Here is a 26,562-nt window from a genome sequence, read left to right as displayed (position 1 = left end):
GAAAAACGTTAAAAAAAATAGTGTATATCATGTATAGTCCAGACAATTCAGACCTTTCCACCCTATGAGTGGGAGAATGCTAGGGCTAAAAAGGTCATAGATCCTTTTCCAATCACCGTGGGTCAAGGTAACACATTTCATGTGAGTAGAATTTATCTCTTGATGTTTTGTTTTGGTTTTTTTTTTGCATAAACTTAATTTAAACTTTCAGGAGTTCTACCTCTCGCTGAGGTGCATTAGCCCCTAAGCACTGCCTAATTTGTATAACTGGTCAATTTACTTCTGGGTGTAAGTAATAGAAAGAGGATACTTGTCCCCATCCTTGTTCTGTTTGTTAACTAACGCTTGGTCCTGGGCTTTAACGTTGAGCTTTCATAAATTTGTGGTTTGGGATTAGCTCCCGCCTACTCCTGCAATCTCTTCAATCTTAATGGTTAATTACGCCTTCTGTCTTTATTTCGCCAGCTACATTGTGCAACGTTGATGCTTACAATATGTAGGTCCTGTTGATCACATCAATTCTGCCTGTGACTCAAGTCAAAGTAATGTTTTTTCCTGTAACTGGGGCTCCATAGATACCACAGTAACAGTGGGGAAAAAAAATATCAGTAAAGTAAAAATAAATGTTCCCCAGAGATCCTTGATGCTTGTGGAATAAATTATGTGAAAAATATATCAATGAAAAATGTGCGGAAAAAAATAACAAAAAGTAAAAAGACTCCACTGCAAAAACAAAATCTGTTTGTTTTTTCAATGTAAAATACAATTTTTTACATACAGGTAAAAAAAGGCAATAACTTATACATATAGATGCATGTAATAACCAATATAATTAGTACAACAGATTTTTTGGCATCAAATATGAACAGTGAAGAATCTAAACACAAAAACTAAGCCAAAATCCCTAGAGAGTCCTATCTCTGAGCTGAAGCTTAAATTTGCAGTCAATAATTCTCCTTCAGTTAAAGCTCCAGGTCCAGATGGTTTCCCTCTGATCTATTCCAAAATTTTGACTCCTACTTATTCTCTCCCTTCTTGACTGCCATCAATAGCATATCTTCTTGCTCGGTATCTCCATTTCCTAAAGATGCACTAACTGCCAACATTACGGTTATGCATAAAGTAGTGCTCCAGCTATCGCCCAATATCTTTACTTTATGTTGACTTGAAACTTTTTACCAAGATTCTTGCAACCAAACTAGTGTTCTTGCTCAGAGACATTATTCACCCTGACCAGATGGGATTTATGTCCGGCAGAGAAGCAAGGGACAACACCAATAAGACCTTGAATCTCATTTATAGAGCCAAATTAGATGACACTCATTTGATACTTTTATTCACAGATGCTGAAAAGGCCTTAGATCGGGTCAACTGGGTGTTCATTGAAGAGGTGTTGAAATCTATTGGGTTGAAGAGCTTCATGTTAAAGTGGATTGGTTCTCTCCATACTACTACCTCCACCTGTGTGCGGGTGAATGGTGTTTTCTCCAAGAAATTTCCAATTGCAAATTGCACTCGGCAGGGCTGCCCCCTCTCTCCCCTAATTTATATCCTCACTCTTGAGCCATTCCTTCAGTGTATCCGGTCCAATCCAGATATTACAGGTCTAAAGATTAAACATCTCTAACAAAATTTCAGCTTATGCAGATGACCTATTATTCTTCATTACTAACCCAATTGTATCTCTCCCTATCTTGATGTTGGAATTAAAAAAATATGCAGTTTTGTCTAATTTTAAAATTAACTTAACTAAGTAAAAGGCTTTGAATATACAGTGTCTTGCAACAGTATTCAGCCCCCTGGAACTTTTCAACCTTTTCCCACATATCATGCTTCAAACATAAAGATACCAAATGTAACAGGTGGAAGAAGGTGCTCTGGTCAGATGAAACCAAAATTGAACTTTTTGGCAACAATGCCAAATGATATCTTTGGCATAAAGGCAACACAGCTCATCACGTTGAATACACCATCCCCACTGTCAAACATGGTGGTGGCAGCATCGTGGTTTGGGCCTGCTTTTCTCAGCAGGGACAGGGCAGATGGTTAAAATTGATGGGAAGATGGATGGAGCCAAATATAGGACCATTCTTGAAGAAAACCTGTTTGAGTCTGCAAAAGACCTGAGACTGGGATGGAGATTTGTCTTCCAACAAGACAATGATCCCAAATATAAAGCAAAATCTTCAATGGAATGGTTCACAAATAAACGTATCCAGGTGTTAGAATGGCCAAGTCAAAGTCCAGACCTCAATCCAATCCAGAATCTGTGGAAAGAGCTGAAAACTGCTGTTCATAAACGATCTCCATCAAACCTCACTGAGCTCGAGCTGTTTGCCAAGGAAGAATGGGCAAGAATTTCAGTCTCTTAATGTATAATACTGATAGAGACATACCCCAAGCGACTGTAAGAGGGTGGTGCTGTTATGGACAGTAAGGAACACGCTGTCACTTTAAGAGGCTGCACCCCCTTGTCTGGCATGATGGAATGTTCTGCTTCTCCCCTGCGATAGTCGGTGTGATGAACTAGTCTGGCAGAGTGCAGGTGTGGAGCTGTAGCAGTGTGTGTGAGCTGAGGCTGCTCCACAGAGGACTTTTTGTGCTGATAGCTGATAGAGAGAAGAACTGTGCCCTGATATAGCTGCAAGAGAGCCACAAAGATACAGAGAAAGGGATTTACAGTTTCCAGGAGCACCTCCAGGACCCAGAAGCAAGGAGAAGACCACGTTTCACGGAGCTGACAGAAAGCCGTGTGCACCACTGTACTAGACTGTTGGGGGCCCCCTGGGACTGGATCTGAGTCCCCAACATCATCGTGAGTTTGTTCCTGTTTTGTGCACATGTCAGGGCCTAGTGTAGGCTTCAATAGTCAGAACATGGCAGCCGTGAGGCCTGCTTAGTAAAGGCCAGGGAGGTTATACGTACAGTAGCATCATTCTTTGTTTATTGTTTGCATTTACTTGTGTGACATATATTGAGTCTGTAACAGTTGGAGCACCGTGCTATTTTATGGACAAGCTAAAGAATATAACTCTTGTAAATTATCTTTTGCCATTGCATACCCCTGTTTGCATCTTCCTCATTCACTTCATCCCTTGCCTTCCAATAAATCTACCCTTTGTTGTTTGCACCTCATCTTGTGTACAGTAGTCTTCCTGCACTGTGGTGGTCATCCGGCCATCGCTTCACGACTTGCAGCTGTAATCGCAGCAAAAGGTGGCGCAACAAAGTATTAAGTTAAAGGGCCCGAATAATATTGCATGCCCCACTTTTCAGTTTTTGAATCTCCACAAAAATGTAAAATAACCAATACATTTCGTTCAACTTCACAATTGTGTTCCACTTGTTGATTCTTCACCAAAAATTTACATTTGGTATCTTTATGTTTGAAGCATGATATGTGGGAAAAGGTTGAAAAGTTCCAGGGAACCGAATACTTTCATTTAAATCTCCCTTTGAAATTAGTTTCCTCATTACAGAATTCATTTAAATTTTGTTGGTCATCTCAGTCCCTGAAATATTTAGGCATTCTCCTCTCCGCTGATATTAATTCCATCTTCAAACTTAAATCTTTACCATTGGTCCAGAACATTTACCGTATTTTCCGGCGTACAAGACGACTTTTTAACCCCTGAAAATCTTCTTAAAAGTCGGGGGTCGTCTTGTACGCCGGGAATCGCCTTGTACGCCGGGTGTATATGGTGGGTGGGGGGGGGAGTGGTCCTGATGACGACGAGGGGGCGTCTCACAGGAAAGTGAGTATCCCCCATTACCTTATCATAGCGCTGCAGCGTGGGGTCTCTGTGCTGGGAGCGGCGGCTGCTGTGCTGTGGTGCGGCGGCTCCTCTTCTGCAGTGTGGGGCCTCTGGTGCTGTGGGGCGGTGGCGGCGGCGTATCTTCATGCAGTCGGGGCTCCTCCGGCATCTCAAAGCCTGGAAGCCCCGCCGGCAACTCCATCGGTGTAATGCGGTGGCCTCCGGGAAAATGGCCGCTGCTTAGATTCAGATCTCGTGTCCCGAGATTTCGGGACAAGATCTGAATCTGAGCATGCGCAGCCCCCAGCGGCCATTTTCCCGGAGGCCACCGCATCGCACCTATTGAGCTGCCTCCGGGAAAATGGCCGCTGCTCAGATTCAGATCTCGTCTCCCGAGATCTCGGGACGAGATCTGAATCTGAGCAGCGGCCATTTTCCCGGAGGCCCCCGCATTGCACCGATGGAGTTGCCGGTGGGGCCTCCAGGCTTTAATGAGATGCCGGAGGAGCCCCGACTGCATAAAGATACGCCGCCGCCGCCACCCCACAGCACAGAGGCCCCACACTGCAGAAGAGGAGCCGCCGCACCACAGCACAGCAGCCGCCGCTCCCAGCACAGAGACCCCACGCTGCAGCGCTATGATAAGGTAATGGGGGATACTCACTTTCCTGTGAGACGCCCCCTCATCGTCATCAGGATCACTCCCCCCCCCCAAAAGGCACATATTCACCGGCCCTATAAGACGACATACGGTGTATAAGAAGACCCCCGACTTTTAAGAAGATTTTATTTTTTAACTGGTAAAGTTGGGGGGTCGTCTTATACGCCCAGTCGTCTTATACGCCGGAAAATACGGTAAGTTGATTGTTCAAAATGGTCTAAACTTTATTTTACTTGGTTTGGCCTATGTGAAATTCCTAAAATGAATGTTCTCCCTCGCATATTATATATTTTTCAAACTCTGCCCATTGAAGTTCTTAGCTCCTTTTTCAAATCTATAGTGTCCATGCAAATAAGTTTCCTATGGACTAATAAACCAGCTAGACTCCAGCGATCCCTCCTTTGCAGAACAAAATGTTGAGGTGGATTGGGCCTTCCAGATATAAAAATGTATTATCTGTCTGCTCATATGTCTAGAGAGTTATAGATTGGTGCAGACACGCTTCGGTGACACCATGGGTACAAATAAAACAAAGCTTTTCAGATGTTACTATAGCTGTTAAACAAAATTTTCCCCTCTATTGACCCTAACTGTTGGAGATGTGCATCAGGTGAGTGAAATTTCCTTATTATCTTTGGTCCTGTCTGGTTTTAGAACTGTTTTGGACTAAAGTGAAAACCATTATCAGATTGATTACAGGCATCAGAAATGGGTCCTCCTGAACTATTCCTTCTACAGCTCTGTGAGACTTCCGTTTCTTCCTACAAATGGTCTCTACAATAATAACAAAATCAGGCAACATATTAGATACACGCGGAGGGGGGAGGAGACTGCAAGCACTAAATAGTGCAAGAAAACCCCCCACCGAAAAGAGAAACCAACTCCATAACAGTCAATAGAGAAAGGAGGAAACTAGGAGCATGCGGATATTTGAATTAAAAAAAGGCTTTATTAGGAAGTATGTAATTAACACGCTTAGTAGCAAAATACAAAAAACAAAGCACACATGAATATATAATTTATACAAGGATGTTTTTAAAAGAGAAGTGGATAAACCCCCGGTGTGTGCTTGCCAGTAAACCATTATACATGACTATGCTATATGCAGGCAGCTGCTGCAAACACCTATGTTGCTATAGTGGCAGAACACATGCCATGTGGCATGTGCTAGAAAATTGAAAAGCTGGAGAAGCAGCGCTTACCCGTAGAAGGCACCAAGCAGAGCACACCGGTTGGAGTCCACAGTACGCGACCCCCGACGCGCGTTTCGCCCGCAAACGGAAGGCTTTTTCAAGGGAAGGTAACAGTGAAGACATCTGAAGTCCTTATATAGCACCGATGGAAAAGCATGTGACCAAACACCTGAACATATTAGCAAGTGGTTGCGGATTGTACGGCGCATGCGCGCGCAATAAGCCGAGCCCGGCGTCACAGACCGCGTCATGCCAGGCGGGCGCGCCCGGGGGAAGCCCAGAGCGCACACGCCAGGCACCAGAGACGCGCTGGGACAACGGGCTGGGCGAAAAGCGTGGCGCAGGCGCACTACCGCATACCAGGTGGGTGTCGGCCTGTACTTGCGGGATAGACGGGCGCATGCGTGCACCACCGGCCGGGCCAAGTGTCACAGATCGCGTCATGCGTCGCGGGGGCGCCTTGTATATTGGGCTCACAGTAGATATATATGTTGATTGCTGTCTTTTCCTTTATCAGGGTATACTACATACTTTATGGTATGTTGCAATGGTTGTTAATGTAATATTGCTCTGTTTGCTTTCTATATTTATGATATATTTTATGGTATGTCTCAGCGGTGGAAAATTCAACACTGTTCTGCTCGCCCACCTCTTTCCTTTCATCTTAAAGTGTTATTAGCAGGCATACGTTTTAGCAGGGCAGACCTATTGCGGTGGTGCGCATGCGCTGCGCACTTCGCCCTGCCATTTGTCCCAGCGGCGTCTCGTATTGCCTTGCGCGTGCGCCCCGGGTTTCCTCCCCCCCCCTGGGCGCCCCCGCGACGCATGACGCGATCTGTGACACTTGGCCCGGCCGGTGGTGCACGCATGCGCCCGTCTATCCCGCAAGTACAGGCCGACACCCACCTGGTATGCGGTAGTGCGCCTGCGCCGCGCTTTTCGCCCAGCCCGTTGTCCCAGCGCGTCTCTGGTGCCTGGCGCGTGCGCTCTGGGCTTCCCCCGGGCGCGCCCGCCTGGCATGACGCGGTCTGTGACGCCGGGCTCGGCTTATTGCGCGCGCATGCGCCGTACAATCCGCGACCACTTGCTAATATGTTCAGGTGTTTGGTCACATGCTTTTCCATCGGTGCTATATAAGGACTTCAGATGTCTTCACTGTTACCTTCCCTTGAAAAAGCCTTCCGTTTGCGGGCAAAACGCGCGTCGGGGGTCGCGTACTGTGGACTCCAACCGGTGTGCTCTGCTTGGTGCCTTCTACGGGTAAGCGCTGCTTCTCCAGCTTTTCAATTTTCTAGCACATGCCACATGGCATGTGTTCTGCCACTATAGCAACATAGGTGTTTGCAGCAGCTGCCTGCATATAGCATAGTCATGTATAATGGTTTACTGGCAAGCTCACACCGGGGGTTTATCCACTTCTCTTTTAAAAACATCCTTGTATAAATTATATATTCATGTGTGCTTTGTTTTTTGTATTTTGCTACTAAGCGTGTTAATTACATACTTCCTAATAAAGCCTTTTTTTAATTCAAATATCCGCATGCTCCTAGTTTCCTCCTTTCTCTATTAAATGGTCTCTACAGTAGAGACTCTACTAAGATTTTTGGTGATGGCTGCCAGAGCTTGTTTTCCCCTGTTATGGGCTAATCCACCTAGCCCATCCCTCTGCATTTCTAAGTTCAATGATTTAATGTAAATGGAGGACTTGACGGCTTCTCTCTACAGTAGATATGAGGTCTTCCATGAAACATGGTTCTATTGGATATAATTCAAGCACTCCAGTGAATATGGCAGCCTTGTGTAACTTGACCCTCAGACTTGAATGTCACTTGTTTTTGTTCGAATGGATGCCTGGATTGGGGTGGTTCTCTCCCTCCTCCCATACCCCTGACTTTTTGTTCTTTTTTTCTTTTCCTTACTTCACACTTTCATTTCTCCCCCTGTCTACTCTTCTCTTTTTGTCTTTTTCTTCACTTTTCTTCACTTTTTCTCTTCGCTCTCCTTCTCCTTCATATGTTAGTATGAAAATTGGACAAAATGAGGTCACAATGTGGATTCTTGTTCACTTTACAGATGTTTTTGAAAATATGTGTAATCTATGGCTTTATCTATATGTTTGCTGTGTTTATGTTTTGTTCCCAAGTAAAATTTTAAAAAAAGCTAAAACATTATATTTGAAAAAAAAAATTCTATAAATCACACAGCAATTTATATGCAACCTAAAACAGTGTTAAAAAAAACATACAATTTGTCACGCATACAACAAAGCTTCATGCAGTCATATTAATAAAAAAAATAAAATAGTTGTGGCCCCTTAAAAGCTGAGAGGCATAAACGAACAAATAAAAAAAATTGGCCTGTCATTAAGGTCCTTTCAGGCCTGGACATTACGGGGATCACTGCTTTGCTTTCACTTGAGATCAGCATTCTAATAGGAGAGCTTTTATTTTGCATATAACTGTCAAAATCATAGTGCAATTGCTTTAAAGTAGACAAATATGCTACCAGCACATAGATCAGTAACCTGCATTATTGAATTTGAGTATTAGTGGATTTATGAACTTATCTGAAGAGCCTTTAACCCTGTTTTTTTTCTAGGCATTTTTACTTTATCCTTGGAGGACATTTTTAGCTGATGGTGGCCTATTCCCATTGGCAGTCAGTGGACTTCATGCAATTGGATACCACATGCAGGTAATAAAATATAGTTTGTTCTCTGATATTGTCTGTCTGTCTGTCCTATCACATATCTATCTATCTAGTGTAGTGCAGCGGGGTTGGTGCAGTGAGACAGGCAGTGACCACAGGAAAGTTCACAGCAAAAGTGATTAATGTCCACACTCACACAGTGTACAGCATACGGTATCCTCCGGATCGCAGCCGGAAAACAAAACAGTCTGTGGGAGTCCGGCTGCCGAGGACGACGGCACCACCGTATCATACTGCGGGATGCCAGGAGCTCGCTCTTCTGGCTCTGTGTTAACTCACACAGGCTGAGCTTCTGCAGAGCCAACTGCTCCGCAAGTTGCAAACTCCAAAACTGACACACCCAACCCTCTGCTGCAGGGGTTTTAACAATCAACCTGTGGCCATAGGCCACATGGAAAACCTGGCCGGGGGAGGAAACGAACTGCCCCGCTACCTTCCTGAAGTCCATTTCAAAAATAAAAGCTCATGGCAGGTTTTCCTAAATCTGCCCTGGACAAATAGCTTGCTCAAGACTACACTTACTTTTATTCTGCATTGCAATCACAGCTACGCTTGTGACTGCAATGCACTCCCACGGCCTCAATATGCTTCTGAGCGCATCCTGGGGAAGACAGAGTGAACCTCGCAAATAACACCGGTCGCTGCCTCACACTTTGGCTTTTCATCCAGCCACTGACGTTTCTAGATTGTGAGTCATGGGGAAAGCAAGAATTGTCAACGGATCTACAGGAAAAGGTAGTTGAACAGCATAAAACAGGAAAGGTGTGCAAAAAGATATCCAAGGAATTGATAATGCCAGTCAGCAGCGTTCAAACTGTGATTAACATGGAAAATCAGGGGCTCTGTAAAAACAAAACCACGGTCAGATAGACCAACAAAAGATTCATCCACAACTGCCAGGTAATTTGTTTGGAATGCAAAGAAAAACCCTCAAATAGCATCAGCTGAAAAACTGGACTCTCTGAAAACTAGTGGTGTGGCTGTTTCAAGATGCACAATAAGGAGGCAATTGAAGAAAAATGGGCTTCATGGTCGAGTCGCCAGAAGAAAACCATTACTGTGCAAATGCCACAAAGTATCTCGCCTACAATATGTAAAACAGCACAGAGACAAGCCTCAAAACTTCTGGAACAAGGTAATTTGGAGTGATGAGACCAAAATTGAACTTTTCGGCCACAACCATAAATGTTACATTTGGAGAGAGGTCAATAAGGCCTATGATGAAAGGAACACCATTCCTACTGTAAAGCACGGAGGTGGATCGCCGATGTTTGCGGGATGTGTGAGCTACAAAGGCACAGGAAACTTGGTCAAAGTTGAAGGAAAAATAAATGCACACATTATCAGCAAATACTGGAGGCAAATTTGCAATCATCAGCCCGGAAGCTGCGCATGTAACGTACTAGGACGTTCCAACATGACAACGATCATTTCTCCCTGAGGAAGCTGCCTGGTTTGCGGCAATACGTGTGGGATCCTATCCCGCACCTGTTCTTCTCCCCCTCTGTTCATGCTGGCTCCGTCTCCAATATCTGGACTCTTGGTATCTGGGTATATTTATCCTTAGATTCTGGCATGTTTTATTTCTGCCGACTCATTCTGCTTTCCTATCGTTCATTGTGCATTGCATTTTCCTTGCAAGGATGTTATTTAACATCTTTTTGCACCCATACGGTACTGTGACATTGGTTTAGGCATATATATTTTCCATCTGCACATTGTGTCTGGATATATGCATATTGAGACCTGTATGGTTCATTACTTAGGAGCCAGTCTTTGTATTTTCCACATATTTTGCACGTTTGCATTTTTTTGCACATTATTTGCATATTGTTTTCTGTGTGAAAAATATGGGGGGAAGGGGACTCTGGGTGCTAGTCATCATTTCCCCTATACTAGGGTATGGTTTCTTGTATAGGTATCTGTTTGTATTTTAGTGTTTTTAACTGTTGTCTGTGCTGTGTATTCCTACCAATAAAGCTTTTTTTACTTTTATATAATCTGAGGTGTTCCCAATATATGGGCATGATCTTTTTTCTATGTGTTTTCATGTTGTTTCCAAGCCCATGGTGAACTCTCTGGCTGATTATTCGGTGTGTGGTGCCCTCCGTATCTCTTATCAATAAGGCCTATGATGAAAGGAACACCATTCCTACTGTAAAGCACAGAGGCATGTGACGTACTTGGACGTTCCAACATGACAATGATCCAAAAAACAAGTCCAAGTCAACCTGTCATTTGCTACAGCAGAACAAACTGAAGGTTCTGGAGTGGCCATCTCAGTCTCCTGATCTCAATATCATTGAGCCACTATGGGGAGATCTCAAGCGCGCAGTTCATGCTAGACAGCCCAGGAATTTACAGGAACTGGAGGCTTTTTGCCAAGAAGAGTGGGCAGCTTTACCATCTGAGAACATAAAGTACCTCATCCACAGCTACCACAAAAGACTTCAAGTTGTCATTGATGTTAGAGGGGGCAATACACATTATTATTTGAAATGGACTACGTGAACTTTTGATCAGGGTCATTTGGATGTTTTGGGTTGTCACTATGATTTAAAAAGAGAAAACACAGTTCTAGAAAAAGAAAAACAAGGAACAGCACCTTATAAAAATATCTGGGAACAGAGCTTCCTAGGTACATACCAGTCCTTGTAATACATAGAAATAATGGAAGCACACCATCATAGTGCAAAAACAAGTAGCTTATAATAGCTCATCATGCGACGTTTCGGCTCTGTGTGTGTGAGCCTTCTTCAAGCAATGTGCAAATGCATATTCAGAGTATTTAAGGTGTGCATTGAAGTGAATATTAATAATAATCTTTATTTTTATATAACGCTAACATATTCCGTAGCGCTTTACAGTTTGCACACATTATCATCACTGTCCCCGATGGGGCTCACAATCTAAATTCCCTATCAGTATGTCTTTGGAATGTGGGAGGAAACCCACACAAAGACGGGGGGAACATACAAACTCCTTGCAGATGTTATCCTTGATGGGATTTGAACCCAGGACTCCAGCACTGCAAGGCTGCGGTGCTAACCACTGAGCCACCATGCTTTACATAAGGTGTAAAAACATGGTATTTACAACAATTATAAAGTGCCATAAAAAGTGCATATAGTGCAATCTTGTGCAAAAATCAAATAACAGCTCAATTGGTCATCATGTAATCAGCTGCAAAGAATGACATAACATGACTCATCCCATTACTGTTGGCGCCGATTTCGACGTCCTACATTGTCAAATGTGCATGTCAGTCCAAAGCCACTATTGGCTTTGGACTTAAAAACTGTATTAAAAAAAGCCTGCCCACTGCTGACAACCCAGAGTAACCACTTATTTCATACTGTTTCATGCTTTCTTCATGGTTTTGTGACTTGTCTGTCCTAATTAATACAATAGTCACACGCAGGGCAGTGTTAGCTCTGTCAATAAACTCTCTTAGCTCTGCTGATTGTTTCTTCTATAGAAATATGCTTGCAACTACAGTAGTGTTTATAAGGTATAATAGTGAAGAGTGAAAAATCTAGTTAATACATGGCTATGTACAAAAAATGCACACGTGTTCAACATCCTTTTCACACGTTTTCAAATGAAACTGGAGTTCGATGTTTTATATTATACAGTGTGTGATATATATATATATATATATATATATATATATATATATATATATATATATATATATATATATATATAGCTCTGGAGCTCTGGCAAGAATTATATATATATACAGGTCCTTCTCAAAAAATTAGCATATAGTGTTAAATTTCATTATTTACCATAATGTAATGATTACAATTAAACTTTCATATATTATAGATTCATTATCCACCAACTGAAATTTGTCAGGTCTTTTATTGTTTTAATACTGATGATTTTGGCATACAACTCCTGATAACCCAAAAAACCTGTCTCAATAAATTAGCATATCAAGAAAAGGTTCTCTAAACGACCTATTACCCTAATCTTCTGAATCAACTAATTAACTCTAAACACATGCAAAAGATACCTGAGGCTTTTAAAAACTCCCTGCCTGGTTCATTACTCAAAACCCCCATCATGGGTAAGACTAGCGACCTGACAGATGTCAAGAAGGCCATCATTGACACCCTCAAGCAAGAGGGTAAGACCCAGAAAGAAATTTCTCAACAAATAGGCTGTTCCCAGAGTGCTGTATCAAGGCACCTCAATGGTAAGTCTGTTGGAAGGAAAAAATGTGGCAGAAAACGCTGTACAACGAGAAGAGGTGACCGGACCCTGAGGAAGATTGCTGAGGAAGCAGTGGACTGAGTCTGGTGTGGAAACATCCAGAGCCACCGTGCACAGGCGTGTGCAGGAAATGGGCTACAGGTGCCGCATTCCCCAGGTAAAGCCACTTTTGAACCATAAACAGCGGCAGAAGCGCCTGACCTGGGCTACAGAGAAGCAGCACTGGACTGTTGCTAAGTGGTCCCAAGTACTTTTTTCTGATGAAAGCAAATTTTGCATGTCATTCGGAAATCAAGGTGCCAGAGTCTGGAGGAAGACTGGGGAGAAGGAAATGCCAAAATGCCTGAAGTCCAGTGTCAAGTACCCACAGTCAGTGATGGTGTGGGGTGCCATGTCAGCTGCTGGTGTTGGTCCACTGTGTTTCATCAAGGGCAGGGTCAATGCAGCTAGCTATCAGGAGATTTTGGAGCACTTCATGCTTCCATCGGCTGAAATGCTTTATGGAGATGAAGATTTCATTTTTCAGCACGACCTGGCACCTGCTCACAGTGCCAAACCCACTTCTAAATGGTTTACTGTCCATGGTATTACTGTGCTCAATTGGCCAGCCAACTCTCCTGACCTGAACCCCATAGAGAATCTGTGGGATATTGTGAAGAGAAAGTTGAGAGACGCAAGACCCAACACTCTGGATGAGCTTAAGGCCGCTATTGAAGCATCCTGGGCCTCCATAACATCTCAGCAGTGTCACAGGCTGATTGCCTCCATGCCACGCCGCATTGAAGCAGTCATTTCTGCCAAAGGATTCCCGACCAAGTATTGAGTGCATAACTGAACATTATTATTTGTTGTTTTTTTGGTTTGTTATTAAAAAACACTTTTATTTGATTGGACGGGTGAAATATGCTAATTTATTGAGACAGGTTTTTTGGGTTATCAGGAGTTGTATGCCAAAATCATCAGTATTAAAACAATAAAAGACCTGACAAATTTCAGTTGGTGGATAATGAATCTATAATATATGAAAGTTTAATTGTAATCATTACATTATGGTAAATAATGAAATTTAACACTATATGCTAATTTTTTGAGAAGGACCTGTACAGCTCTGGCAAAAATTAAGAGATCACTGCAAAATTTTCAGTGGTTGTCACCTCAGATTATCCCCTCTTGTTAGGTACCATTGTATATTTGATTTTATTCAATAAAGATTTTTTTGGTATAGGTTCCCATTTTGTGCAGTATTTTTTTGTAGGGTTTATATTGTTTATTGCATGGGATTTTGTAGTTTATCAATCCCCTATTAGGGCACAGGTGTATTTTATTACGGACTGTGTATTGTGGTTCAATTTTTTGGTTTACAAAATTTTCAGTTTGTCTAATTTTTCTTTTTATAGGTATATTTTTGAGTAAAATGTAAATTTTTCTATTAGTCTATAGATTACAGACAACATGTCTCCGAATTTCCAAGCAATAAATTTTGTATTTTTTTTTGTGAAAAGGAGAAACCGTCAAAATAACCAAAAAAAAAACAGCGCTTTCAGACCTAAAATAATGCAAAGAAAACAAGTTCATAATCATTTAGAAACAACAATACTAATGTTTTAACTCAGGAAGAATTAAATATAAATTGTAATCCACCACTGTGCCCCCAAAACTATAAATGGCCACTTTTCCCACCCAGTAAATATATAAATTAATTAGCACCTGTACTCATTCCCCATATCAATACCAGTCACACTCCTGCATCCTTAACGACCCCCATTCTTTACCTCCTGCTCCCACAAATTCATTATATTTACATGCTCCCTCCATCCCAATTATGTAATGTCCTCTCTCTCTCCCACTCCCACCCTCAATTCATCATCATTTGGTCTCCCCATCCTCAATACAGCATCATTTGCTCTCCCCTGCACTCAATTCATCATTTACTCTCCCCCACCCTCAATTCATCATCATTTACTGTCCCCCAATATATTATCATTTACTCTCACCCTCAATTTTTTATCATTTGCTGTCCCCCATTCCCAGTCTCAATTCATTATCATTTGCTGTACACTACCCTCAATAATTATTTTCTCTCCCGACCCTTAATTTATCATTATTTACTGTCCCTACTCTTAGTTTATCATTATGTGCTCTCCCCACCCACAAGTCACCGTCATTCATCATTTGCTGTCCCCTGTCCTCCACCTTCATTCATTATTTGTTGTCCCCACCTTCATTTCATCATTTTCAGTCTCGCACTCCCAATTCATCATTATTTGCACTCCCCCATTGTGTATGTGCCGTCATCAGCACATCAGAGAAGACGCGGAGGGACTCGCTTGGAGCTGTATGGCTGTTCTGTGCAGCTCCAGAAATGCTACCTACACTGAGATGTGCGACGCCGATGGGGACACGCATGCTTTGGCACGTGGTACTTTATTATACTTTGGAACCAGATGAGAAGAGGCATAAGAGGGGGTGGCTCTGACTAGGTCCAGGCAGCCCCTCTTTACTTCTGCTCACCGGGCCCCGTAAAACAGTAAGGGCAATAATGTCCAAATGGCAGGCCTGTGGACTATAGCTGTTATGTGACAGAACTGAGACTAGCTCAGCCACGTCTGAGTAGCCAGGGTCTGTATTGTTTAGTTAGGGCATGGACAAGGCTAGGGATTTTATATTTAGCGTTTTATTTTCAATACTGTGCAGCTAGTGAAAATAAACATTAGTGTGATATAAAAAACCCTGTGGCTTCGAGTTCCAAGCGTCTACCTGAGAAAGTGAACACCTACAAAATACAGCTCTGGCAAAAATTAAGAGACCACTGCAAAAAGTTCAGTTTGTCTGATTTTTCTCTTTATAGGTATATTTTTGAGTAAAATGTAAATTGTTCTTTTAGTCTATAAACTTTTGACAACATGTCTCCGAATTTCCAAGCAATACATTTTGTATTTTTTTTCTGACAAAGAAAAATGGTCAAAATAAAAAACAAGCAAACAGTGCTTTCAGACCTCAAATAATGCAAAGAAAACAACTTCATAATCATTTAGAAACAACAAAACTAATGTTTTAACTCAGGAAGAGTTCAGAAATCAATATTTTGTGGAATAACCATGATTTTTAATCACAGCTTTCATGCGTCTTGGCATGCTTTCCACCAGTCTTTCACACTGCTTCGGGGGCAAAAATGTAAGCAGTTCTTCTTTGTTTGATGGCCTGTGACTATCCATCATCGTCTTGATTACGTTCCAGAGGCTTTCAATGGGGTTCAGGTCTGGAGATTGGGCTGCCCATGACAGGGATTTGATGTGGTGGTCTCTTAATTTTTGACAGAGCTGTATATATATATATATATATATATATATAAATATATATATATATATATATATATACCGTATATACATATATATACATATATGTCACTCACAGATAATATTTGTAATAATATCCTTTAATGTTTTATTTTCTTCATGCACCACATTGACCCAAAATGATTGGTTTATTAAATCTTGGTGTGCATTTCATTTAGTGCTTTAGGGCTCATTGTCCATATTCAGTCAGGCATAATTCAACAAAATTTGTCTTGTATCTTATTATTTCAGCTCAGTAAGGCCATGTGCACACGTTCAGGATTTTTCACGTTTTTTCGCCATAAAAACGTGATAAAAACGTGAAAAAAGCGCGAAAAAAATGCTAACAAATGCCTCCTATTATTTACAGGGTATTCCGCATTTTTGTGCAAATGTTGCATTTTTTTCCGCGAAAAAATCGCATCGCGGAAAAAAAAGCAACATGTTCATTAAATTTGTGGAATTGCGGGGATTCCGCACACCTAGGAGTGCATTGATCTGCTTACTTCCCGCACGGGGCTGTGCACACCATGCGGGAAGTAAGCAGATTATGTGCAGTTGGTACCCAGGGTGGAGGAGAGGAGACTCTCCTCCACGGACTGGGCACCATATAATTGTTAAAAAAAAAAGAATTAAAATAAAAAATAGTGATATACCCACCTTCGATGGCCCCGGAGGCATGCTGCCGCTTCCGTTCCTTTAGATGGTCTGTGTGAAGGACCTGCGATGACGTCGCGGTCTTGTGATTGGTCGCGTGACCGCTCATGTGACCGGTCACGCGACCAATCACAAGCCGCGACGTCATCGAAGGTCCTGCACACACACAGCATCTATAGGAACGGACACCGCTGAGGAGATCGTCTGTCTGCAGGTGAGTATAACCTTTTTTTTTATTTTTTTTATTATTTTTAAACATTCTATCTTTTACTATTGATGCTGCATAGGCAGCATCTATAGTAAAAAGTTGGTCACACTTGTCAAACACTATGTTTGACAAGTGTGACCAACCTGTCAATCAGTTTTCCAAGCGATGCTACAGATCGCGTGGAAAACTTTAGCATTCTGCAAGCTAATTACGCTTGCAAAATGCTAAAAAAAAAACGAGAAAAAAATGGGAAAAAAACGCAAAAAAAATGCGTATTTCTTGCAGAAAATTTCCGGTTTGCTTCAGGAAATTTCTGCAAGAAATCCTGACGCGTGCACATACCCTCAAGCCTTTTCCATGGCTTAGTCTTCATTCATATCTCTTTTTAGTGCGACATGTACAGCTTCCACACAGAGGCATTTTATGCTTTCTTCTTTTATCTACTATTGCATGCAACCTAATCTAAGCCATGAAATTCAATTAGTTTCTTATGATATGTTTTATCTTGTTACTTTTGTCCATTACTGGATAATGATCACATAGCTTGCAGAAGTTAAAGAGGAGAAGATCTGTCACTTGCTAAAAAAAATTATACCTTGTAAAAATCCTTGAGGTCCCCTGATTTTGCAGCTCTTTTCTATTTTGCTCTGCGTTGCTCCATTGCAGAGATATTCACATTTGTCTCTTTTAGAGCATAGTATGTAAAATTTCTAATTACAGTACTACTGTGCATTTCTTCAGAGTCTTCTCTGAGGCACATGCTTTCATCCCTCCATTCCAGATGCTGGCAGTCACTGTTCGACAGCTGATGTAGCAGTCTCAGAAGCTGCCAAGCTGTTGTTTGCATTTTCTGGGATGAAAGTGAAAGTGCACTCTGCTTAGAGATTACACCCAGTTGAACTGCAACCTGAGATTTCACATACTGCACTACAATGGCCACAGTTGTGAATATTTCTGCAATTGAGTGACGCAGCGCTAAGCAGAAAAAAAGCAGCAGAATCATTTGAGCTAGGGTATTTTTACAAAGTATTTATCTAAATTTTTTGAGCAAGGTCTTTTTTAATTGCTCTGTGTACTTATTATTGTACTAATTAAATCTGATATTACAAAGTAACGTACTATATTAATACATACTTTTCCTTTTCACTGACCCAGCTTTGCCTGTGTGACATGAGTGATCAAGAGCGCAGTGTAGCTCATGGAGAACTTGTTGGCGTTCATCTTTTAATGGAGGACATTCTTCAAGAAAAATATAGGTTTAGTTCATTTAATGTAGAGGGAAACCTAGAAACCAAACAGGTATTGAATAATAAAATGTTGCAATGGATTATTATTATTAATTATTTCAGTTTTTTACTATTATAATTCTGCAGTACTTCTGGATAGGTGCAGGGAGCTGCTTAATCGAAATTACAAAATCCTCATTAAATTGAGTCCGATGCTCAACAGCCGGATCGACACGCATAAAATAATTACACTGCTACATTTGTCTTTTAATGGTGATTTCAGGCAATCCAGTTGTGTGGGGCAATTTCACAATATATTGTGATTCTCACCTTTTCAAAGATGGTTCTCTGCATATTTTTGTGAATAAGACTAGTCTAAGACACATCTGCTACAAGCGAACCAATTCTGACCTGTCTCTTCATAGCACAGCCTCCGAGGCATGACTGAGATCCATGAAACTCCATTACACTGTCCTCCCGGTACTTTGAATGGTGTGGCTGCTTGTGGTCACCATGACTTTTGAAGCCTGTCAGATGCACTTCTTCCCCAGTAGCAGGTGTGCACCTCAGACAGTCTATCAGACACAAGCATGCATTGGAGAGCACACAGCACAGCACTTCTTTCATTCTTGGGTGCGCCCTTGCTCCAAGGGAAGAATTGCCTGTCTGCAAAACTTCTAGGACAAACACAAAGTGACCGCAAATTATTAGCACATAGGCAAAGATCCACTGCACATGCCCTAAGTCATGGCCTTGACGAGCAGCCACGAGATTCAAAGTTCCAGGAGGACAGTGAAGGGAGGATCAAGTACTGTGGAAAAAATGCTACAAAGTAAGAATGTTTTAAAAAATAGAAATGGTCGTTTTTTTATCAATTCACAAAGTGCAAACTGATTTAACATAAGATAAATCTAAATCAAATCAATAATTGAAAGACTAACATTCACCTTCCAAACAGCAACAATTCTTATAGATGCACTTGCAAAAAGTCAGATTTTTTAGGACGGTATATGAGTAACCATTTATATCAAACAGGCGAGAGTGACCTTTATTTTCACAAGTTGAAACAGTTAACGGAAACAGAAACAACTGTGTAGGAGACTTAAAGCGGTGTGAGAAAGTGCTAAACTCTGCTACAAAGGTGAGGTTGTGGAAGACAGTTTCATGTCAATGGTCTTCCTACTGAGCACAGTAACAAGACACAAGATACTGCACAAGGCACGGTGTTTCCCAGGTAAAGATTTCAAAGCAGACTAGAGTTTCAAGTTGTACTGTTCAAGATCTTTTCAAGATGCACCAATAAATGGGCAACATTGAAGACCTTAGACAAAGCAGTTGGCCAAGGAAACTTAGTGCAGCAGTTGAAAGATACATCATGCTTACTTCCCGTTGAAATGGGAAGATGTCCAGCAGTGCCATCTGCTCAGAACTGGCAGCAACCATTGGAACCAAGCTGCACCCATCTACTGCTCAGATACATTTGGCTAGAAGTTGTCTTCTTGGAAATATTAAGCCAAACAGCCATTTTACGTGGAAAACACGGCCAACTATGCAAAAAGTATCCATCATTCAATACCATAAAGGAGGCATTTTGATTAACTCCAAATTTATTCTGCAGCACGACAATGCCTCTAAACATACAGCCAGAACAGAAGAAGAACAAGGAGTATTGGAAGTAATTACAGTGCCTTGCGAAAGTATTCGGCCCCCCTGGAACTTTTCAACCTTTTCCCACATATCATGCTTCAAACATAAAGATACCAAATGTAAATTTTTGGTGAAGAATCAACAACAAGTGGAACACAATTGTGGAGTTGAACGAAATGTATTGGTTATTTTAAATGTTTGTGGAAATACAAAAAAACTGAAAAGTGGGGTGTGCAATATTATTCGGCCCCTTTCTTTCAGTGCAGCAAACTCACTCCAGTTCATTGTGGATCTCTGAATGATCCAATGTTGTCCTAAATGCCTAATGATGATAAATATAATCCACCTATGTGTAATCAAGTCTCTGTATAAATGCACCTGCTCTGTGATAGTCTCAGGGTTCTGTTTGAAGCACAGAGAGCATCATGAAGACTAAGGAACACAACAGGCAGGTCCGTGATACTGTTGTGGAGAAGTTTAAAGCTGGATTTGGATACAAAATGATTTCCAAAACTTTAAACATCCCAAGGAGCACTGTGCAAGTGATCATATTGAAATGGAAGGAGTATCCTACCACTGCAAATCTACCAAGACCCAACTGTCCCTCTAAACTTTCATCTCAAACAAGGAGAAGACTGATCAGAGATGCAGCCAAGAGGCCCATGATCACTCTGGATGAACTGCAGAGATCTACAGCTGAGGTGGGACAGTCTGTCCATAGGACAACAATCAGTCATACACTGCACAAATCTGGCCTTTATGGAAGAGTGGCAAGAAGAAAGCCATTTCTCAAAGATATCCATAAAAAGTGTTGTTTAAAGTTTGCAACAAGCCACCTGGGAGACACACCAAACATGTGGAAGAAGGTGCTCTGGTCAGATGAAACCAAAATCAAACTTTTTGGCAACAATGCCAAACGATATGTTTTGCGTAAAGGCAACATAGCTCATCACCCTGAACACACCATCCCCACTGTCAAACATGGTGGTTTGGGCCTGCTTTTCTTCAGCACGGACAGGGAAGATGGTTAAAATTGATGGGAAGATGGATGGAGCCAAATACAGGACCATTCTTGAAGAAAACCTGTTGGAGTCTGCAAAAGATCTGAGACTGGAACGGAGATTTGTCTTCCAACAAGACAATGATGCCAAACATAAAGCAAAATCTACAATGGAATGGTTCACAAATAAAAGTATCCAGGTGTTAGAATGCCCAAGTCAAAGTCCAGACCTCAATCCAATCGAGAATCTGTGGAAAGAGCTGAAAATTGCTGTTCACAAACGATCTTCATCAAACCTCACTGAGCTCGAGCTGTTTGCCAAGGAAGAATGGGCAAGAATTTCAGTCTCTCGATGTACAAAACTGATAGAGACATACCCCAAGCGACTTGCAGCTGTAATCGCAGCAAAAGGTGGCGCAACAAAGTATTAAATTTAAGGGGCCAAATAATATTGCACGCCCCACTTTTCAGTTTTTGAATTTCAAAAAAAAAAGTAAAATAACCAATAAATTTCGTTCAACTTCACAATTGTGTTCCACTTGTTGTTAATTCTTCACCAAAAATTTACATTTGGTATCTTTATGTTTGAAGCATGATATGTGGGAAAAGGTTGAAAAGTTCCAGGGGGCGATACTTTCGCAAGGCACTGTATATGGCCGACAGGGAGGCCTTATATCAACATCAATGAGTTTGTCTCTGATTGCATAAAAGACAGAAGGTTTATATCCACTCAAGATCTATGGTTAATTCTCCAAAATGTTTGGAACAACCTCTCTGCCAAGTTCCTTCAAAAACTGAATTTAAAATGGCATAAATTCATCGATGTACACTTGCACACAAAGTGTACCAAATACTGATTTAATGTAGATTTCTTTTTTGTTCACTTACTTTGCATTTTGTTAAGTGATAAAAATAAACTATTAACAATTCTATTTTGAAAAGCATTCTTACTATGCAGAATTTTTTCCATACCTGCCTGAAACTTTTGTACTGCACTGTTTATATGGTAAAGAGAGGTTATTTCTTCTTTCAATTTACACTTGGGATTGAACTACTATATTAAAAGGGAATCTATCAGCTGGTTTTTCTATCCCATTTGACAGCAGCATGATTTAGGGGCTGTGACCCTGATTCAGGCTATGTATGACTTACTGGGCTGCTTGCTGCAGTTTTGATAAAAGTGCTGTTTTATCTGCTACAGATCTGCCAGTTCTCTGAATGCTGAGCTCTGTATAACCCCGCCCACACCACTGATTTGAACTTCCACTGTGCATAGGCAGAAAAATACCAAGCAATGGTGATTATATAGAGCTCATGGATTTGGAGCACTACATGGCAGCAGGTTTACTGGGTGGCAAAACCTGGTGACACATTCCCTTTAAAAAATATTTAGATTTTTAATTGACTTATAAGTGCAATATATTCTGTAGACTTTTTAAAAGTTTGATCTATCTATAGCTACAAACCGAATTATTTCCTTTGGGAGAAAAACAGTCATTGAAGATAGAATCAAAACTGGAATCAGAAGCTCAAGACCCTGTTTCGGAATCCACTTTGCTGAAATCCTTTTTAATCTTATGGAAACAGCTGGAATATTTTAAAGAGCAATGGGGAAAACATAAACTTAAAGTGGAAGAAATTAATACTGTGTGTCTGTATAGACAGTTTTGTGAACTCTACAGGTAAGTATAACACACATTGAGTTATTTTACAATTATACCACAAATATGGCATTTAAATACTGACAGAAATGTCTGGAGCAGTGGTCCCCAACCTTTCTGACCTTGAGAGCCACATTCAGCTCTGAGAAAGGATCGTGAGCCACATCCAGCTTGCGCCTTTCTCTCACAGTAGTGGCAACCAAAATGATGATATAATGATAACCAAAGCTTTTCCACAGAAATCACCCCAAAGCAGAATACCAAGATCCAATGTTTCCCACAATAACCCCACTCAGTATTTTCCCATCAAGCTCTCCAAACACACTGTCGTATCCAGCTTCAAGCACCTCATCTGACAGGTTGTGTCATCCTGTCTCCAATGTACCATTATTACATTATCTCTAAACCTCAAGGACAGAATATGTGCATCCAGATCTGCTAGAGTCCTGTGCTAGACCTGGAGCCAATGCACCAAGCTGGTGGACAGCCACAAGCCACAATTCTTGGAACTGTAAGCCACATGTGGCTCCCGAGCTACAGGTTGAGGACCCCAAGCCCAGAGACTGGTGGACATTTATAAAAGGTTTCTTTACACCAGATTAGTAAAAAAAAAAATCACATCTCTTAAACTATTCAACATGCAGTGCTACAAACATTTTTGACTACTGTTTTCTCCCTCAGTAAGAATTTAACCCTTTACTCTTTCCTTTGCCCCGAGGGACCTAAGCTGGGTATACATTCAGGTGACCAATTTTTAAGTACTTGTCATTTACAGGATGTTAACTTTATAAATAAAAGACATTGCAGATTGATCTCTGGCCTCCTCAGGACTTCTATTCATATAATTCAGAACTTACCTTTGGCATGAACAACTGTCAAAGGACTTTTGAGCACCTCAGATCAACTTTTCCATAGACATCTGATTTAGATCGTTGTCTGTCTTACTTGAGTTAATAAAAAATTCTAACAATTGGAAGAAATTTGTCTACATTTGACAACTTTCTATTGTATGCTCAGCTTTATATGCAGACTATGACTGCTGTATTGATTATCATTATAGTTGTCATACTCTTTCTAAATAAACACCGCTATCATCATCAGTAATCACTAAGAAAAATTGAAATCGAGCTCTCAATCCATTAAATCTGGTTTCCATTGGTTGAAACAAATATGCACGTTCAAAAGATTCCACTTGACAGAAGAAAGTTTGAAGTCTGCTTAACGTTTTGCACTTTGTATTTATTGTAGAGATGAAATATTTTATCCCACCATGAAAGCCCTTGCTTGGCAAATGGGCAAAGAAGAGGAATTTGAAGGACTCACACTTAGGTCTCAGCTTGTGCTTCCTCCTAAGGGAGCTTCGGAGATAGAAGTTAGAGTTCGTCAGGTAAGAATATGACATATGCATATTTAATTACAGTATTGCCATACCAGTAAAATAATAATACTGCAATATTCATACTTGAGTCTTGTTTATCACAGCTTCAGAAAATGATGGAAAGCTTTGAAAGTGACATGATTTATGATGTGCAAAGAAAAATTGCCAAGGAGATGACACTGGTGATATCCGAAAGAACAAGAGAAGGAAGAGGAGTTCCAACAGGTAAAATCTATAAACAGTGTTTCTGATTCCCGAGGTCCTATCCTCTATTCCTAATGATTAAAAAAAAGTGTAATTAGATTTTTATTGAGTAACGATGACATGAAAATGTGTGGCACTATTCCGGACCAGTTTTAGATAAAGTGGTACCCTGGGCAAAGTTGCAGGATGCGGATACAATTGACAGAGTGACCTGGAGCCAGTGCTGGCACCGTGGTCCCCCTTATTCAGGGACTTCATTCCTTGTGTTGGCAGGATTTGCCCACAGAGGACACCACAAGTCTTCAGCTCCACCTTGAGACCTTCCTCTTCAAACATACAACACAGAGAAAAAAAACAGTGGCTGCACATTTAACTTCCCAGCCACACCCTTCAGGTAGAGATATGATGAGTAGGCGTCCCACCCATCTTTCACCTACTCACCAAAAACCCAGTCCCCTATCATGGATGGTTAACCCTTTCAGCACATAGCATATTGGAGACAAACGTATAGGTTTAGATCACGGAAGAAAGCAATCTTTGTGACACACATCTCCCCTCACATACAGTGCCAGTGACCCTGTCACAGTGTATAGTCTAGTCTTATTATTTCACATAGGAATTTATTTCTGTATAATGAATACACTGGTTCACCAGACAATATTCCTGTTTTGTGTCATCCAGACAGTAATGACAGGAGGTAGCCCTGTCAGAGATTACAAGCAGTGATTTAGCGACTGCTCAGATCTTCGGTGCTGGTCAAAGCTGTATGTGGCTGTGAAACCTGATCCTGCATCGACCAACACCAGAGCCTGGGGATTAAAGTGAGTAAATCACTGCTCCTAATCTGACAGGTCTGCTTGTCATTTCTGGACAAGGCTCACCTGCTCTTGCAAGAGCATAGTCCGGGAGCAGCTGCAGGAGGCAAACAAATGGAGCTGTGCCCTGAATCATAGTGCCTAGTGATGCCCCCGACAGTACGCCACTGGATGGGGGCCCCTGGGCATTTGCCTAATTTGCTGGCCCCTAATGCCGGCCTTGACACTATTCCCTCATATTTCCTCCAGACCTCCCTGATTGTCACTAATTGTGTAACTAATATTTAACCTCTCTTTTTCTTCCACTATCTTTCCCTAATCTTTCAAATTGGCCATCATAACCTTATTACTTAAAAAAAGTTTCTTGACCCATTTTAGTAATTACAGATCCAACTTTAATTTACCTATTATATCTCATTTCCTGGAAAGCTTGAAAGCATCTTGCATAATCTGCTATATTTCTCATAACTCTACTCCTCTTGACCCTTTACAATCTGAATTCCAGACTCTATACTCAACAGAAACTTCCCTAATATCTCTAACAATCTAGTATCAGCTTAATCAAATGGCAACTATTATGTCTGCTAAAGCACATTCACATGGATAATGTACAAACCAGGAAGAAAAACACCTAAACCTAAACAGGTCCCTGTTCAGACTAGGAAAACCTTCCTCTGACCCTGGTCTGTCCCTGCTTTACTGCGGAGGTTGGTACCCTAAGATAACATAATGGCGCCCCCACTAGACGGTGGCTTACCCTGAATGTCCTTAGCAGCTCCTAGGGATCGCTAGAGCAGCAGTTCCCTAAGCAGTGAAAGAAATCACACCGAAAACTACTGCAGCCAACACAAACTACAGCAGTGAATGAATCCAACAAAGTATCACAAGCAGGAAACAGTAGGGGATGGTATTTAAAGCTACACCTGAAAGGTAATAGGACAGACAAACAGAGTAAATGGAAAATACCTGTTACCCAAAACCGACAGAAACAAAGATAACAGAACTAAAACAACCAAAGAAAAGGTGTATCTGTTGTGACTCAGTGAAAAGAGAAGCCGACCACAGAACACAGAATGAAGGGTTCGAAACCAGAAGCATGACAGCAACTACGTTCTGGTGATTTGTCGACATCTTTCTGCAGTGGTTGATGCCATGGATCACCAACTCCTTAACACTGTATTGGCATTAAGGATGCTACTCACTATTGGTTCTCCTTCTACCTCTCTTACCTCCTTTTCAATGTCTTATTTGCTGGCTCTTCATCTTCTACTCTCCACCATACAATTGGGGTTCCTCAAGATTTAGTCATTTTCTCTCTACAACAGACCCTTATTTGACAAACCAAGAGCAGATTTAGCTTTTTGTGCCATCTCTATGCTGACAGTACCCGATTACATAATTCTCCTTATATTACACTTGCAATACTACAAAATATCAGCGTTTGCCTTATTTCCCTAATATCAAGTCCTATCTCTGTCTGAATCTTATTCTTTCCAAAACTGAAGTTTTTTTGCCTTTTCACCCTCTTCTAAACTACCTAAACTTGACATTTTCATTCCTGTGACTGATGCTACCATAACTCCCAGGTATCGTACTCACTGACTTTGGGATATATTTGACACAGATCTACTTACATCCAATTAGTCAATTTTGTCATTCACTTTTATCAACTGCACCTAAAAACATATCAAGAGATCTCCCTTTTATTGCCTTCAAAACTGCAAAAATTCTTACATTTGCTCTGATTTATTCTTATCTTTATTACCTTAATTCAGCAATTCACTACTAATTTGTCTTCCTATCAATAAACTCTCCCTTCAGCCATGAATGCATCTGCCAGGCCCAAATTTTTGTCCAATCTGTCGATGCCCTCACCCTGTGTCAGTTACTGC

The 26,562-nt window shown here is 41.3% G+C and overlaps 1 protein-coding gene across 2 annotated transcripts in view; it reads left to right on the top strand.

The window, feature by feature from the left end:
* The window catches only part of LOC143807719 (uncharacterized), a 345,126-nt gene that overhangs the window by 179,196 nt on the left and 139,368 nt on the right, over window positions 1-26,562 (top strand). For both annotated transcript variants that reach the window (XM_077289578.1, XM_077289579.1), the window contains 5 exons: window positions 8,208-8,303; window positions 17,895-18,038; window positions 22,071-22,294; window positions 23,522-23,660; window positions 23,756-23,876. In XM_077289578.1, coding sequence (XP_077145693.1) covers window positions 8,208-8,303; window positions 17,895-18,038; window positions 22,071-22,294; window positions 23,522-23,660; window positions 23,756-23,876 — 724 coding nt within the window. The remainder of the gene's footprint in view (window positions 1-8,207; window positions 8,304-17,894; window positions 18,039-22,070; window positions 22,295-23,521; window positions 23,661-23,755; window positions 23,877-26,562) is intronic.

Source organism: Ranitomeya variabilis, chromosome 2, assembly GCF_051348905.1.
Source record: "Ranitomeya variabilis isolate aRanVar5 chromosome 2, aRanVar5.hap1, whole genome shotgun sequence".
In the NCBI taxonomy this organism is placed as follows: Eukaryota; Metazoa; Chordata; class Amphibia; order Anura; family Dendrobatidae; genus Ranitomeya; species Ranitomeya variabilis.
Note: the sequence above shows the minus strand (reverse complement) of the source record. Positions and strands in the feature narration are given on the sequence as shown.